Source organism: Mercenaria mercenaria, chromosome 3, assembly GCF_021730395.1.
Source record: "Mercenaria mercenaria strain notata chromosome 3, MADL_Memer_1, whole genome shotgun sequence".
NCBI lineage: Eukaryota > Metazoa > Mollusca > Bivalvia > Venerida > Veneridae > Mercenaria > Mercenaria mercenaria.
In genome coordinates, this window is record NC_069363.1 from 75,048,027 (window position 1) to 75,063,139 (window position 15,113).

The 15,113-nt window shown below is 36.9% G+C and overlaps 2 protein-coding genes across 4 annotated transcripts in view; one reads left to right on the forward strand and one right to left on the reverse strand.

Moving 5' to 3' along the window:
- Positions 1-7,249, forward strand: part of LOC128555714 (linear gramicidin synthase subunit D-like) — a 65,440-nt gene extending 58,191 nt beyond the window's left edge. For all 3 annotated transcript variants that reach the window (XM_053538919.1, XM_053538921.1, XM_053538920.1), the window contains exon 3: positions 369-7,249. In XM_053538919.1, the coding sequence (XP_053394894.1) occupies positions 390-5,216 (4,827 nt within the window). In that variant the 5' untranslated portion in view covers positions 369-389 and the 3' untranslated portion in view covers positions 5,217-7,249. The remainder of the gene's footprint in view (positions 1-368) is intronic.
- Positions 7,250-11,991: 4,742 nt separating this feature from the next.
- On the reverse strand, positions 11,992-14,062 carry LOC123533637 (uncharacterized). Its single transcript, XM_053539761.1, has 2 exons — positions 13,469-14,062; positions 11,992-13,113 (listed from the first exon to the last, which is right to left on the reverse strand). Exons 1-2 carry the CDS (start codon positions 14,060-14,062, stop codon positions 11,992-11,994), a joined length of 1,716 nt encoding a protein of 571 aa, XP_053395736.1.
- Between the last annotated feature and the right edge of the window lie 1,051 nt (positions 14,063-15,113).

Genomic DNA, 15,113 nt, shown 5'->3' on the forward strand with positions numbered 1-15,113 from the left:
TCCGTATTGTACAGAACAATGTTAAGTAACCTAATATTAAACATTGCTCTTTTTAAGATCTTTTTAACTTCAAAGTAATCTTCGCGTATTCGCATGCAATTCAAATGCTGCTTATTGTCGAAAACAATAGTTCGATTTTCAGACTATTTATCATCCCCATTATTAGAATCTAAATATATCAGAAATGAAAGTTTTACTGCTTGTTAAATTTTATAGTGACAAACGTCAATATCTAATTTGAACAAATATGTATTTATCTGCTATGATACTATATTCTTTCTATTTTAACAAATTGGTGAACGAAACAGGCATTGAATTTCATAAACGTCTAAATGTAACTTTTCTGTACATTTTCTATACACTTTCAGATAGCCCGATAGGGTAAAAACATGACCCATCCAAATCGTACCATCACTTGTGCAACCATAGGAGAAGGAAATTTGCTTCTATGCTGTCTCAAAGACCTGCGGCATCGAAGTTTTCACGTAAATGCAGTTTTCACTACCACCGAGTGCGTGGAGACATTTTGCCGTGAAAACAAGATACCCTGCTATAAACGAAACGAAGATATTGTCAAAATATTAAGCAGCTATGAAACAGAATTTCTATTTAGTATCTCAAATCCACGAATTCTGAAGGAAGATGTGTTGCGAATCCCAAAGAAGCTTACTATTAATTATCACGACAGCCCGCTTCCGGCTTACGCAGGCGTGCACGCAACATCTTGGGCAATTATGCGCGGGGAACGACACCATGGAATAAGTTGGCATGTAGCCGAAGCTGGCATTGATACAGGGAACATTCTACAGAGTGAAGCTGTTGAAATTATCGAAGACGATTCGGCATTTACGTTGAATTTGAAATGTGTAGAGGCAGCAAAACGCGCATTTGGCAGGCTGCTTAATAACATCGTTGACGGTGAAATAAATCACAAGAAACAACCAAATAGTGGAAGATCGTATTTCGGCCTGCATGAGATTCCTCCGGATATCGGTGTGTTGAACTTTAATGATAACATTGACAATGTCTATAATATGGCACGAGCACTGGAATTTGGACATCATGACAATGCTCTTGGCACTCCAAAGGTGAAAACATCTACAGAAAAATTTTTGTTAGTGACAAATGCAACAAAACCAAATAAGGAAAAATATCCCAAAGGGAAAGCTCCTGGAACCATTTTAGAAATAATTGATGACACTTTAGTTGTAGCTACAAAATCATCCCCAATACATATAAGTGTTGCACATCTTAATGGTTCAGCTATTTCAAAAGGACTGTTTCCTGCACATGACTTGGTCGTTGGAGATAGATTAGGCAATATTATGCATGTCGATGTAAATGATCTTAAACCCGTGAAGAAAAAGGAAACTTACTGGCGGAGAAAACTTGGTAAATATGAACCAACGATGTTCTACAGACAAAAAATGAACGTTGTAGCAAGTATTATTGATGTGTCTTCAGGGGTTAACGTAAAATCCGAAAAAATTGAATTGCCGACGTTGCAAGATACAGTGGGAGATGTCTCTGAAAGAGGATTATTTCTGCAAGCATGTTTTGTAGCCTTTCTTGCAAGAATAAACTGCACTCCGACAGTCCATATTGGATTTCTTACTGACAAAAAAGACATACCAAATGAATGCATTGACTTGTATTCTGATATATCACCAGGCATTTTTGATGTTGACATCGGATCAACTGTTAGTAACGTGTTTGAAAAATGCCTGAAGGAAATCAAGTCTTTAAAAGAGGCTAGCACTTTCTTTCACGATATTTTCTACCGATATCCGGAGTTACATGGTCACCAGCCAACACCGCAGCACAATATGGTGGTGGTAGGGCCGAAGCAGCTCAGCGATCAATATATTCAAAGAATAATGCTCAACTGCAACATACTGATTCGTTTTGGCCGGGAAAAAGAGTCAGAAATGGAAATTCTTTCTCACGAGAGGCCAGCTAAAGACTTTGGACACATATTGGATGTCCTGCAGCACTTCGCGACATTTTTGAAAGCAACAAGCGACATAAAAGAGGCATTGGATCTGAAAAGTTTGTCCATGGTCTCTACAGATGAGATGAATCAGTTCTATAAGGTCCAATCACAGGAGGAAAACGACAGAATACAGACAGAATATATTTCTAGACTCATTGATCACCAGTGCAATCTGACGCCCCTTAGTATCGCACTAAAGACAACATCATGTATGATGACCTACAGCAAACTAGCAAATGAAGTAGATATTATGCAGACTTTCCTCACGAAATCAATACACCAATCAGACGGCGAGCAGGGGAAGCCAGTTGTTGCCATTCACGCTCCAAACTCCATTTCTTACGTCATTTCCGTTTTAGCTCTGGCAAAATGTCACATGGCATTCCTACCAATTCCTTATGATTTACCGGCTGACAGAATCGTCTTTACACTCAATGATTCAGAAGTAAAGAGAATGATAATGACGAGGAGTATTTTTGACAATTATGACATGAAAGGACTGATACCGTTTATGAAACTGGTAGCAGAGCATGAAATAGCAGACGAGAAAGTAGTTCTGGTTGAATTTGATCGTGTATTTCCAAATGAAAATGAAGAAAGTCTTGTCCCTGATAACAAAGAAAGTGATTTCTTGTATCTGATGTACACTTCAGGCTCAACAGGACGCCCTAAAGGAGTGAAAGTTAAAGAATCTGGAGTAATTAATCTGGCACGTGCACAAATTATGTGTTGGGACATTGTTCCTGGAGATGTTGTTGCCCAGTTTGCATCTATTGGGTTTGATGCTTCAGTCTCTGAAATATTAACGGCTCTTCTTTCAGGAGCATCCTTAGCTGTGCTTGATGTATCAGAGAGACTTGGAAATGACTTCCTGGTTGCAATGAATAAGTTGAAAGTTTCTGTCATTACTCTTCCACCGTCGGCTCTAAACATATACTCTCCAGAAGAACTGCCAGATATTAGAAAGGTTGTAGCGGCAGGCGAAGCGTGTACGCTGAATTTGACAATTAAGTGGACATCAGCCAAAACCGTTAGATTTTTCAATGCTTATGGCCCAACAGAAGCGACGGTCTGCGCAACTGTGTACGAGCACTTTCCAAAGACATTGTACGAAGACGTAAATCGAGACCTCCCTGTAGGGAAAGCCATTGATGGGGTTCACGTCTATCTGTTTGATGACTTCATGCATCCGATTCCTCCAGACGTTGTTGGAGAAATATACATTGGAGGTAAGGGTCTAGCTCACGGGTATATTGGTCACGCACAGCATTTTACCAAAGAACGATTCATACAAAATCCGTTATCTAAAGAACCATTACTCCTTTACAAAACCGGAGACCATGCATTTCAGGATACAGATGGAAATATCACATACGTGGGAAGAAATGATGACCAAGTGAAGATACGTGGACATCGTATCGACCTGAGCGAAATAGAACAGGTACTTATACAACATCCAAGAATAGATATGGCTGTAGTCGTGGTCCACAAATGTGCTGCAACAAATGAGCTGTCAGTGGCCGCCTACGTTGCCCCTACATTTATCTACATATCTGAACTAAGAGAGTATCTATCAAAGGTATTGCCCCGATATATGATACCGACATACATAAAGAAATTAGAGGTGAAAGATCTGCCGAAGACATTGAATGGAAAAATCAATCGTAAGAAACTTGAGGTAGACGAGGGCATCCATGAGCAGGACAAAACAAATGGTCACAGCCATTTGAATGAGACACAACTGATGGTCGCCAAGTACTGGTGTAATGTGTCCAAGTACGACGAGTCTTTCGTATATTCACTTCACCGAAAAAGCTCATTCAGGGAAATGGGAGGCAACTCTTTGCAACTGGTCCTGTTGCTAAGATCGATTGAAGATGAGATGAAAGTAAACCTTTCGTTCACTGATCTTGGGACTGCCGATACGATTGAAGAATTTGCTGAGGTGATACGACGTCGCCGAGATATTAAAGCAAAGAATGAGCAGAATGATGTAAAAACAAGAAGTGAATTAAGAGAAATGATATTTCATGATTCAGAGCTTGATGCTAGTATTTTTCCACATCCAGAAAGACGACGGTCTGTACAGTTCACACATTATACAACACTAGTAAATAAATGCATAAAAAAGCACCCCAAAAACATTCTCCTGTCTGGAGTGACTGGTTTCCTTGGAGCTTTTCTTCTGGCAGAGGTTCTTGAACAGTCAAACTCCCATGTCTGTTGTATGGTTCGTGAAACAACTGAAGCTCGAGGCACTGGTCGTATCATCGACAATTTGCAAAAATATGGTCTTTGGAAATTCGAGTACACTTCCCGTATAGCTGTCGTTATTTCAGATTTGTCAAAGAAAAATCTCGGTATTGCGCCTGACGTCTACAAGTCCCTGTGTAATGCAATCGATGTCGTCTTCATGAACGCAGCACACATGAATTTTAATACATCGTACGAAGACCACAAAATACCGAACGTTGAAGGTACGAAAGAGTTTATTAAGCTAGCTTCCACAGGCGTCCAGAAATATTTGTTCACTACATCGTCGCTGAGCGTGTTCTTGTTCCCAAAAGAACAGGTATTGAGTGCTACTGGAAGACGCAAGTGCAGCGAGTCGGAATTCTTTGACGACCCATTGCTTATTGAAGGTGGTTATGGACGAAGTAAATGGGCCAGTGAGCGCCTAATCATGCAAGCTTTAGATTTCTTACCCGGCGGTGCAATATTTCGACCAGCTCGTGTATCGGGACGAAGTACTGATGGAGTCGGTCCAAAGAACGACCTTTTTGCATCTACAATGATTGGCATGAAACAGATGGGATCATATCCAGATATGGATTTTCCATACGACCTTACACCAGTAGATTTCTGCGCTAAAGCAATGATCGAAGTGACATTGAAAATTTGCAATACCAAGTGCGAAACTTCTGAAAAGGTGTACCATCTCTTCAACAAAAATACGATACCATTTCGTGACCTGTTCAAAGAGATAGGATTGAGAGGCATTTCTCTGGATGACTGGCGGAAGGAGCTAAAGCAAATCGACAGCAGTAATAGGGCACTTGCTCCACTGACGCCGTTCTTCATGTCTGGATTCTGGGACAAGGCTCCTGACTGGCCAGTATTCGACACGAGCAACCTTGACAACGCAATATCTGACGGCACAAAGGCACTTTTAAGGCCTTCTGGTGAACTCTTACAAACATACAAAACATTTTTCGGCGTTTAAGAAAATATATTAACATAGAAATGTCAAAAAAAAGATATAAAACATCTTTTCGAATATACAAATAGAAAGACAAAATTGTAAAAAAGTAAACGAGAATGCAGTTGAGAAATTTGTAATTAATTAAATGTCATATACACACTACGTAACTTAAAGCATGACGCGATACACACATAGATGCGGTTATTTCACGAAAAAATCTAAAAATTATTTCTTGATTATTTTACACTTAATGAAAAGGACCAAAAGGCAGTAATGAATTGCTGTGGATTGGCAAAAACAATAAAGCATTAAAAATACGATGTGGCGCTTTTAGGCATATCAGAACCGTATTTTTATATATGTAAGGGTCTATGCAAAAACGTTGTTCATTTGACCGGAATGTGTAGTCACGTATATATTTTTTGCGTGAATTCTTTAATATATTATCATAAATTAATGCAGTAATCATTAGTTGCAAGTATCGGTGAAAAAGGATTTCTCTTTGCAGTGCGGGTTGACAATGACAGAAAGTATTCTATGTGGGGTTACATGCAAAAAAATGTGTTCTGTAACCAAAGAATTCACAGTGTATATAATTATAATCATATAATCACAGTGTATATATTATCATATAAGTAAAGTGCGACATTGCTATGGCCGTGAAGGTACATTTTGTTCAATTTAACTATATATAGCTGTATTTATATACCGCCTAATACTAATATTTTGAAACGAGCATTTCCCAAGAGCGATGACATTACAATGACAAAAAGGAAATGATCTAAAGTAATTATTTTTGTAAGACTATTACAGTATGAAAAGTGTTTATCATCATATTGTAAAAATATAACTAAATCTGATATGCCATTGAGGCCAGACAAAAATGTTTTGTTTTTACGACCTTAAATAAAACGAGCTTCAGTCAATTTCACGCCTCTGATGGGATTTGCCAAACATGAATTATAAGTCAATACTCGTAAAGATCTTAATTATTATTGTCAAAAATATTCTAATATCCGTACCAAATATTTGCCACGCATTTCGTGGCCAAATGTCAATTTATTTAACTGTCTAGTGAGTTCAAATAAAAGGAAAACTATTTTGAATATTTGTAAATACCTTAAAGAAGCATTTAGTATCAGAAATGCAGAGGTGTAATTATGCACTTAATAATTATGATAACTGTTTATAGGTAATATTACCTTTTTCTGTTCATGCTGCCGCTATATGTACATGCTATTATATACATACTATCAACATATTCATAACATGTCATGTATGATTACATATCTATTGTATCAGTATTTTCTTTATTCTGTTCATTAGCCAAAGGCAAGTTCTTGTCGATGTTTGCTAGTAAAATGTTGTTGTTGTTATTATATTGAAACATCATTGGTTCTATTTAATTCACATTTAATAATATGTGACGTGTCAACCCGTTTTCTTTTTTTTTCACATGAAAAAGGTAATTTGTACTAACGGAGCATTTGTAGTTCGTATAAATTGATTATTTTGCCTAATTTAAGCTCATAATTATATACTGTACAATGTAACTTCATAAACGTCGTGTAGTTCAAATATCAATTTTGATCGGGATTGGGAGTCTATCTACCAAATCTGTCCAAATTGAATGATGGTCAATGCCGTCATAGAAATTTAGCAGGGTACATTAAAATTCAGTTTAATGTTAAAACAATTGATAGAAACTTCTACACTCAATTACTTCTGTAGAAATCATTCTTTTCAATCATTTATTTTTCTCGTTTTGGTGTTATTGTTCTTAGTCTTGGGTGCAATTCATTTCGAAATATTATGGGGACATATTAATAGGTCAACACAGCAGCTGTATAATCAAAATTATTACTAGTATAAAACTGAGAGTTGTATGAATCAAGTCTGCCTACATTTAATATTCACCTGGAGTATAAATCATTCACTCAATTTGTACTCATATTTATTTAGTTTGTAAATTTTATTTATAATTTCTTGTTATTGCGTTGATATAGAGAGATGAAGATTGTATAAATGTTGAAAATAAAAGCTACTGAAACATACTTTAGTTTTATTCTCAGTTTACTGTAGTATCTACAAGAAGTATAAACCCGAGTGCGATTAATATTCCACATGCGAATGTACACAAAATGTACATGCTAACGAAAGTCATATTATTTCGATGGCATCTAACAATGCCATATGTGCTCATATAGTCATGGTGCCCATATGGGTCCCCCTACAAAAAAGTGTTTAAAAACCACTGTTTTAATCAAACGAACCAAGAGGGCCAAGATGGCCCTAGATCACTCATCTGAGAAACACACCATAACTATGTAAACATGTTTGACCTAGTGATTTCATGAAAACGAATATTCTGACCAATTTTCATTAAGATTGGAGCAAAAATGTGGTCTCAAACAAGTATTTTCTTTGATTTGACCTAGTGTCAGAGTTATGGAACTTGACCCAGTGAGGTTGGTAATTAATCTAGAAAAAGAAGAAATAAGTTTCAAATCTATATGTTTTTAAGTTATAGCAGTATGTACTTGCAAGCAAAACTTTAACAAGGATTTTTTAAGTCCAAAAGGGGGCATAATTTGGCCAAAATTCAGGTCAGAATTATTTAACTTGATGCTATCAAGTAGATTTATAACCCTGAAGACACATGTGAAGTTTCCTTTCAATATCTGCATTAGTTTCGGAGACAGTAACTCACACATGTGAAGTTTCAATTCAATATTTGCATTAGTTTTGGAGATAGTAACATGTAAAACTTTAACCAGGATTTTCCAAGTCAAAAAGCTGGCATAATTTGCCCGGCTGTACATATTCCAGAGTGACTGTGGAAAGAATTGCGGAGAAATGCAAACCTTCCATGGAAAGTGGATACTTTCCATGGAATAGTATGGAAAAGTCACCTGTTATATATCATGTCCAGAGTGATTGCATATATTTTCCACGGACAGCTCTGGATATTGCTCTGGACATCTTTGAAAATGTTCATGGAATGTTCACGGACACTGCGGAAATGTAGCACTTAGAAAATATTCTGGCCATTTAACTCTGAAAAATAACTCTTTCATTTTCTAAGAGATTTTAAACACATCAGAAAACAATTAGCATCAGACTGGAAATACCATGTGATCAAGTTCAGCCAATCAGATCAACTGATCTTACAGAGGACTTTTCAAAATGTGTAACTGGAAGTCTGATGTTAACAAGTTGTGTAGAAATTAATGAAACTTTATTATGTGAAGTAATTCAGTTCTAAGTCAATATTGAGGATTCTAGAAATTGCTCAAGTAAGTTTGTTTACACAATTATCCAATGAAACAATTATTCTAATTAAAACATGCATGCATGTATCTTTGTATATCAGTCATTACATAGCTTTAATCAATGAATTCTAAAGTGTCCAAATGCTTCACAAAGATTTTAAACATGTATTGCTATATTATAATACTGTCAGCAGAACTTCCTGGACGACTGCGGAATAACTCCGGAAAATTGTTCACGGACGTCCGTGGAATCACTCCGGAAAATTGTCCATGGAAAGAACTCTGGAAATCCCTGGATATTTTTCTGCAGTTTTCCGCAGTATTCCATATCCAGCTCCGGAAAGTTTGTCCGAATACTTCAGAGTCCGAAACCTCTGGAATTTTCTCACCCGGGTGCTCAAAATACACGTCAGACTAATAGGATTTGACCCAGTGAGGTTGGATATTGACATAGAAAAAGAGAAAAATAAGTCCCAAAGCTATATGCCTTTAAATGATAGCCATATATACTTGCATGCAAAACTTCAACCAAGGTGTGACGCCAACGCCAGGGTGAGTAGAATAACTAGACTATTCTTCGAATAGTCGAGCTAAAAATTGCAACACTGGCTTTCGCAAAACCATAACATTGTTTCTTTGATTTAAATGTTGCATAAATATTACCCTTTGTTACGTCCTTATTAGGTAAAGCCTCTCCCATCCGATACTAATGACAGCCAATTGATAACATTACCAAAATGGGATTTGAAAAAAGTCGAATTGAAATGGATGTTCGTGTGGGCATTTAGGGTGTTTTAGAGTGATTTTTGTGCGGGAAAAAGGGAAAAGATGACTGGGAAAAAGACCCCCCCCCCCCCCCTATAAAATGGGGGGTATTTTAATGGGTGTACGTTCATTTTAGTGCACGCTTTTGCTTAAAATAAACCTTGAACAGCGGTAATATACATCAGATGTCCAGAGATGAATGGGATGGTTGAAATTTTCAACCAAACATAAAAAATAATATTTGCATAAATAGACTATCGTAAGTATATAAAAAGCAGTGTGTTGCCTTCATTGAGATCAAACACATGGGTTCAGTTTCCTATCAACACGGCGATATTACTAGCATAAGAGGTGTGGATGTTATTTGTCAGCAGGCGAACTGTTTGACGGTGAAAGCTCATGGCCTGTCATCACAAATAGCTGAGAAATATTCGTGGGCTGACATCTAGGCGAAAAGAAAATCGATAGGAAATAGAAATCTAGCCACGGTGGAAACGAGAGGAACGCCAGGCGATGTTGCTATATACGGAGACAATTCGGGTTTTCACGTTGTTTGTTTGTTAGTCCAGTGGGAATACGGCAAATGCTTTCGATCTCGCAGAGAGGAAATTTCGCCGTACAAAGATACACCAGAGAAAAGGTCGGAATGGTTCAAGGAATGCTTGGACAAACTAGGAAAACGCGATGACATACAAACGATTGCCTTTCCAGAAAATATTGGATTCGGCTGGGCTGGAGGGAATTGGAAAATCTACTTAGAGCACATTAAAAACTTTGCAAAAGATTACGATAAAACAGTGATCATATTAAAGTATGAAAACTGAATGCATGAGACCCGCCTTACTGACATTTCCGAGGCGACGCCCACAGTGTTCATTTCTTTCAGGAGAAGTTTGGCATGCCACAGGGCGATGTTTTGAGACCAGATTTATATTGTTTATGCATAGAAGACATGTATTTGTTGAATTACTGTTAACTGTATTAAGCACTGAGTAATAAACATGAAAAGATAATGAATGTTTCTAGTAGCACTATCCCTGAAACAATAAAAGTAAAGTCAGAAAAGCCGTTGTATGTTCTCAGATATTAATACACAGTCAGAGCGATGCCAGTTTCGATGTACACTTACCACTAACACTTTTATATCAGAAAGGGTAATGCTTGATCTATCTCTGAAACACTAGCAGTAACACAAGAACTGCTTCTATTTTGATTTACAGATAAAACCTAGAGGTGAACTGATAGTCAACATTGCGCACAAGTTTGACGCGAAACAGCCCATTTGAATAATAGTACCATGAGACATCTTCTATTTTGTATGCTACAGGCGTAAGCAATGTACCTGTAACACTTTACCGTCAATGAAACATACTATTTTCTGAAAACATGCATTTTTTGCTGCCAAAGCGTTGTGCACATTTGTGATACAAAACAGCTTATTTCAATAACTGCACAGGTTCAAACATTCTGTAAAATACACCAGGCATTGTTGATTTAGTGTGTGCAAGGCTTTTAGCACCATAAAAACAGTAAAACAGAGAAGTCTGCGAAACAACTGTGACGTTCTTGATCAATTTACAGCGTACACATACTGACAGTGCGTGGCAGTCACAACTGCATTGAACAAATTGAAAGTAAAAAGTTCTCTCTGAGTTTTGGAGCTTTATGGAATAATTTGGAGGATTCGGAAGTAACAAAATGAAAAGGTAGGTGGATTTTATGTCAGTGAATGACATTATCTTGTTTTGATAATTTTGTAGTGGAAATAAACACTTTATTTTGACTTTTTTTCGCGCAACGGCATGTGTGCAGAATGATGCAATTTCTGTCAAATTTTGGGAGCTCATATTTTGTTAACGCATGGATGTAAAAAAAAATCTCTATTAGGACAAGAAAGCCTGTTTGCTAGCGTAATGAATGCATGCAAAAATCTTGTTCTGAAACACTTGGTTATATATATTTTTTACCATGAAAAATTGTTGAAATTCATGCAAAACGATGGCGAAAATGAGTGGTTTTGAAACGTAAATATCTTATTCATTTCTCAATGAAAATTCATGATGATGGTCTCATTCAAAAGCTAAACCCTTTCTTGTTTCGATGTTAATTTGGCATAATTTACAAGTGTGTAGAAATATGTGATTTTTAGCTCAGAAGTGTCATACCGTATTGTCAACATGACGGTAATGCGCCATTTGCAAAGTTGCAAGTTTCGACCCTCGTAGTTTTCTATTGCATGAATGTAAAAAATATCTGGTTTAGGACAAGAAAGCCTGTTTGCTAGCGTAATGAATGCATGTAAAAATCTTGTTCTGAAGCACTTGGTTATATCCCGGTGGCATCTCTTTCTGACGGTATAAGCAAACAAACGGAGGTATTTATAGCACAAACCTTATAAATTAAAAAAAAAACTGTAAAACTGTAAACAACAAAGTGTCCTACCTATATTGTTTGAATATCTTCCTGAAAACAGGTTTCCATCCTTATCAAATCAAAACAAATATGGCGGCACTCACATTAGTGTAATATGTGTATGACGTCATCACTTTCCGCCGATATGATGTAAGCTACAGTCACTGCCCAAAAATACGGCAGTACATGTTTTTTCTTCAAAGTTTAAATTTGACACATGTCCAACAGTAACTAAACACTAAATTTGTAACGTTTTATCACTTCTTTAGGTTTTTAGCAGTTTTTTTATAAATGTGAACACAACAGAACACTATGTACAATGTAATGGCAAATGTTAATGTTACAGTTTACTCCTCTGTACCTGTGCACTTTGGACACAGGAAGGAGTCACCTCTTCTAATAACCCTGACTGGGGAACAGAATCCAAGGTGTACCCAGCCATTGCATTTATCACAGCATGCCCAAGAGACTATGGTTAGACTGATGCAATTCTTGAGCTCCTCAGGATGGAATTTTTGACAAATGCAGCACACATCAGTGTCATCTTCAGATTCAGAAGAGGAAGAGTATTCTGTCTGGGCTGCCTGAATACCAGATGTACTCGGAATGGGTTCAGTGACGGTATGTGTTTTCTTTAAGTTAGTTTTCTTTTTATCTGCTGCTACAACTCTTTTCCCTGGAGCAGTTTGCTTTTTTTTCAGACTTGGTTTGGCATTACTTTTTACATGTTCTTTGATTTTTTCATAGACAATTTGTTCAGTAATAGGTTTCCCACTCACAACTTTACTTAAGGTATTTCTTACCTTTTTAACTGGAACATGTTTCAAAATTTCCCCACCTCTCTTTTCCAGGAAGAGCCTTGCATCAGTATTGCAGTCATCAACAGCCAGGGCCTGTTCTTGTTCATGGTTCTCTGTGGTATCAGGTGCTGGTCTAAAAACTGAAGCAGGTGCAAGAGCAGAATCTGGCACTACATTTGGGTTAAATGGATATACCCCACAATGTTTGAAGGCGGACTGGATGTTACTTGCAGAAAGAGAAGAAGTGTATGCCTTACAGCCAATCTTGCACACATCAAATCTGGTAATCAAACAACCTCCAGACTGTCGAAGGTGTTGATGACAGGCATGATTCCAGGCAATTTCAAAAGGCCCGTAACAACTTACGTCCAGAGGCTGTAGTAAATGGCTACAGTGAGGGGGAAGAACAAACAAAACAATACCATTCTTCTGTGCCCACTCAATCAGCCCCAAGGAAACATGACTTCTGTGACCATCATACAATACGAGCACCTTACTGCCGTCAGCCCGAGAGGGTAGATGTGGCTCTAGATGCTCTGTCATATACTTTGTGAACACTTCAGTGTTAGACCAGCCAGATTCTGATACTGTTCCAGACGTGCCAGAAGTACAGCCTTCAAGTAGACCTGGAAGCATCCTAACACCAGGAAATACGAAAAAGGGCGGCACCTGTATAAAAAATGAAAGGGAGGTGATCAATAAAACAACATGAACATTGTTTTATCATTTTATATGATATTTATAGACAGATTACCTAATTATAACCAGTCAGTTATAGATTACCTAACTATTATTAGTCAGTTATATTAAGAATTTAGTATTGCAACAACTACATTTTTTGCATCTAACAAATTGTTTGGAAAAATTATACATAATACAAAATTTAAAAAATCTATGTATATATGATTGTGTATTTCATGTATGTTAACTATAAATAACAGTATGCATTAAAAATTTGCAAATTCTTAAGTGAAAATATCTTAATTAATAGTGCAGCATAAAAATACGTTATGTGAAAATTTACTTGGTTTCCAACAGCATTTCCTCCACCAATCACAGTGACTGTTTTCGACTTTCCACATGTAACAGCCTGTGGTTTATAATGAGTACCTGTGACAATTTTTGGTGGCTTATGTTCAAGTGAAAGACCTTTCTCATCAATATTATAAATGCAATGTGGTTTATCTTTTAAGTTGTATTTGGTGAGAATTTTGTTTAGTTCATTGAAGTACTGGTCAATAGCCGGGCGGGTTGCACTTCTTGCTCTTGCCATCTCCAAAGATCTAGGTTTCACAACTTTAATGCTAGGCCATCGGTTCAGAAAGTTATAAAACCACTGTTTAGAAAGAGGTTTGTCTTGTTCTCTTAGGCCAAGATGCACAGCATAATCTGAGGCTAAGTTAATTGTTTCCTGCCGGGTATATCCAAAACCAATCTCAGCCATTGTAATAACGTGCTGACTCAGAAATGCTTCCTGTTCTTGTGAGAATAGAGGAGGAGTACCAGACTTAAGGACATCTACTGATGTTTTTCCTCTTATTCTATCTTTTAATGTTGTAATTGGTATGCCAAACTGTTTGGCAACACGTTCCACAGGTAGATGGTGTTCTTTTACCATGTTATATGCATCTGTAACATCCTGGGGGGTGTAAGTAGTTCTGTACTTCCTCTTAACAGTACTTTGAAACTACAAGAAAAAATACTACCACTCATAAGAAGGTAGGTAAAAATGGATCGAATTTTTGGAAACACCCTGTACATGAAACACAAAAGTTGATGACGTCATCAATGCATATGATGTCACAATGCAGACGAGGAATGTTTTGGTTATTGAAAAAATACTTTATAATGATGAATTTTATGATTTTTTAATTGGAATTTTTGGAATTAACAAAAGAACATGTAAGAAGGTAAGTTATATATTTTTTAGAGTAGAATTACCTGTCTTATTTCCATTTTTTTATCCGGCTGTCAAAATGAACGAAACTCCTCCCCTTGTTTACAGTGCGGTCAAATCAAGCGTGAAATATCGTCTCGCGAGATTACAGAAAGCCCTAAATGCCAACCGTCAGAAAGACAAGTACGTCGGAAAGAGATGCCGAAGGGATATATATATTTTTACTCTGAAAAATGGTTGAAATTCATGCAAAATGATCGCGAAAATGAGTGATTTTGAAACGTAAATATCTTATTCATTTCTCAATGTAAATTCATGATGATGGTCTCATTCGACAGCTAAACCCTTTCTTGTTTTGATGTTAAAATGTCAGAATTTACAAAAGTGTGGAAATATGTGATTTTTAGCTCAGAAGTGTCATACCGTATTGTCAACATGACGGTAATGCGCCATTTGCAAAGTTGCAACTTTCAGCCCTCGTAGTTTTCTATTGCATGGATGTAAAAAATATATCTTTTAGGAGAAGAAAGCCTGTTTGCTAGCGTATTGAATGCATGTAAAGATTTCATTCTGGAACATTCGGTTTAGCATATTTTCGAACATGGAAAATTGTCGAAATATGTGTAAAATGCTCACGAAAATAAGTGATTTTGAAACGTAAATATCGTATTCATTTTTCAATGTAAATTCATGATGTTGGTCTCATTCGATAGCTAAACCCTTTCTTGTTTCGATGTTAATTTAGTATAATTTACAAAATTGGGGAAGGACC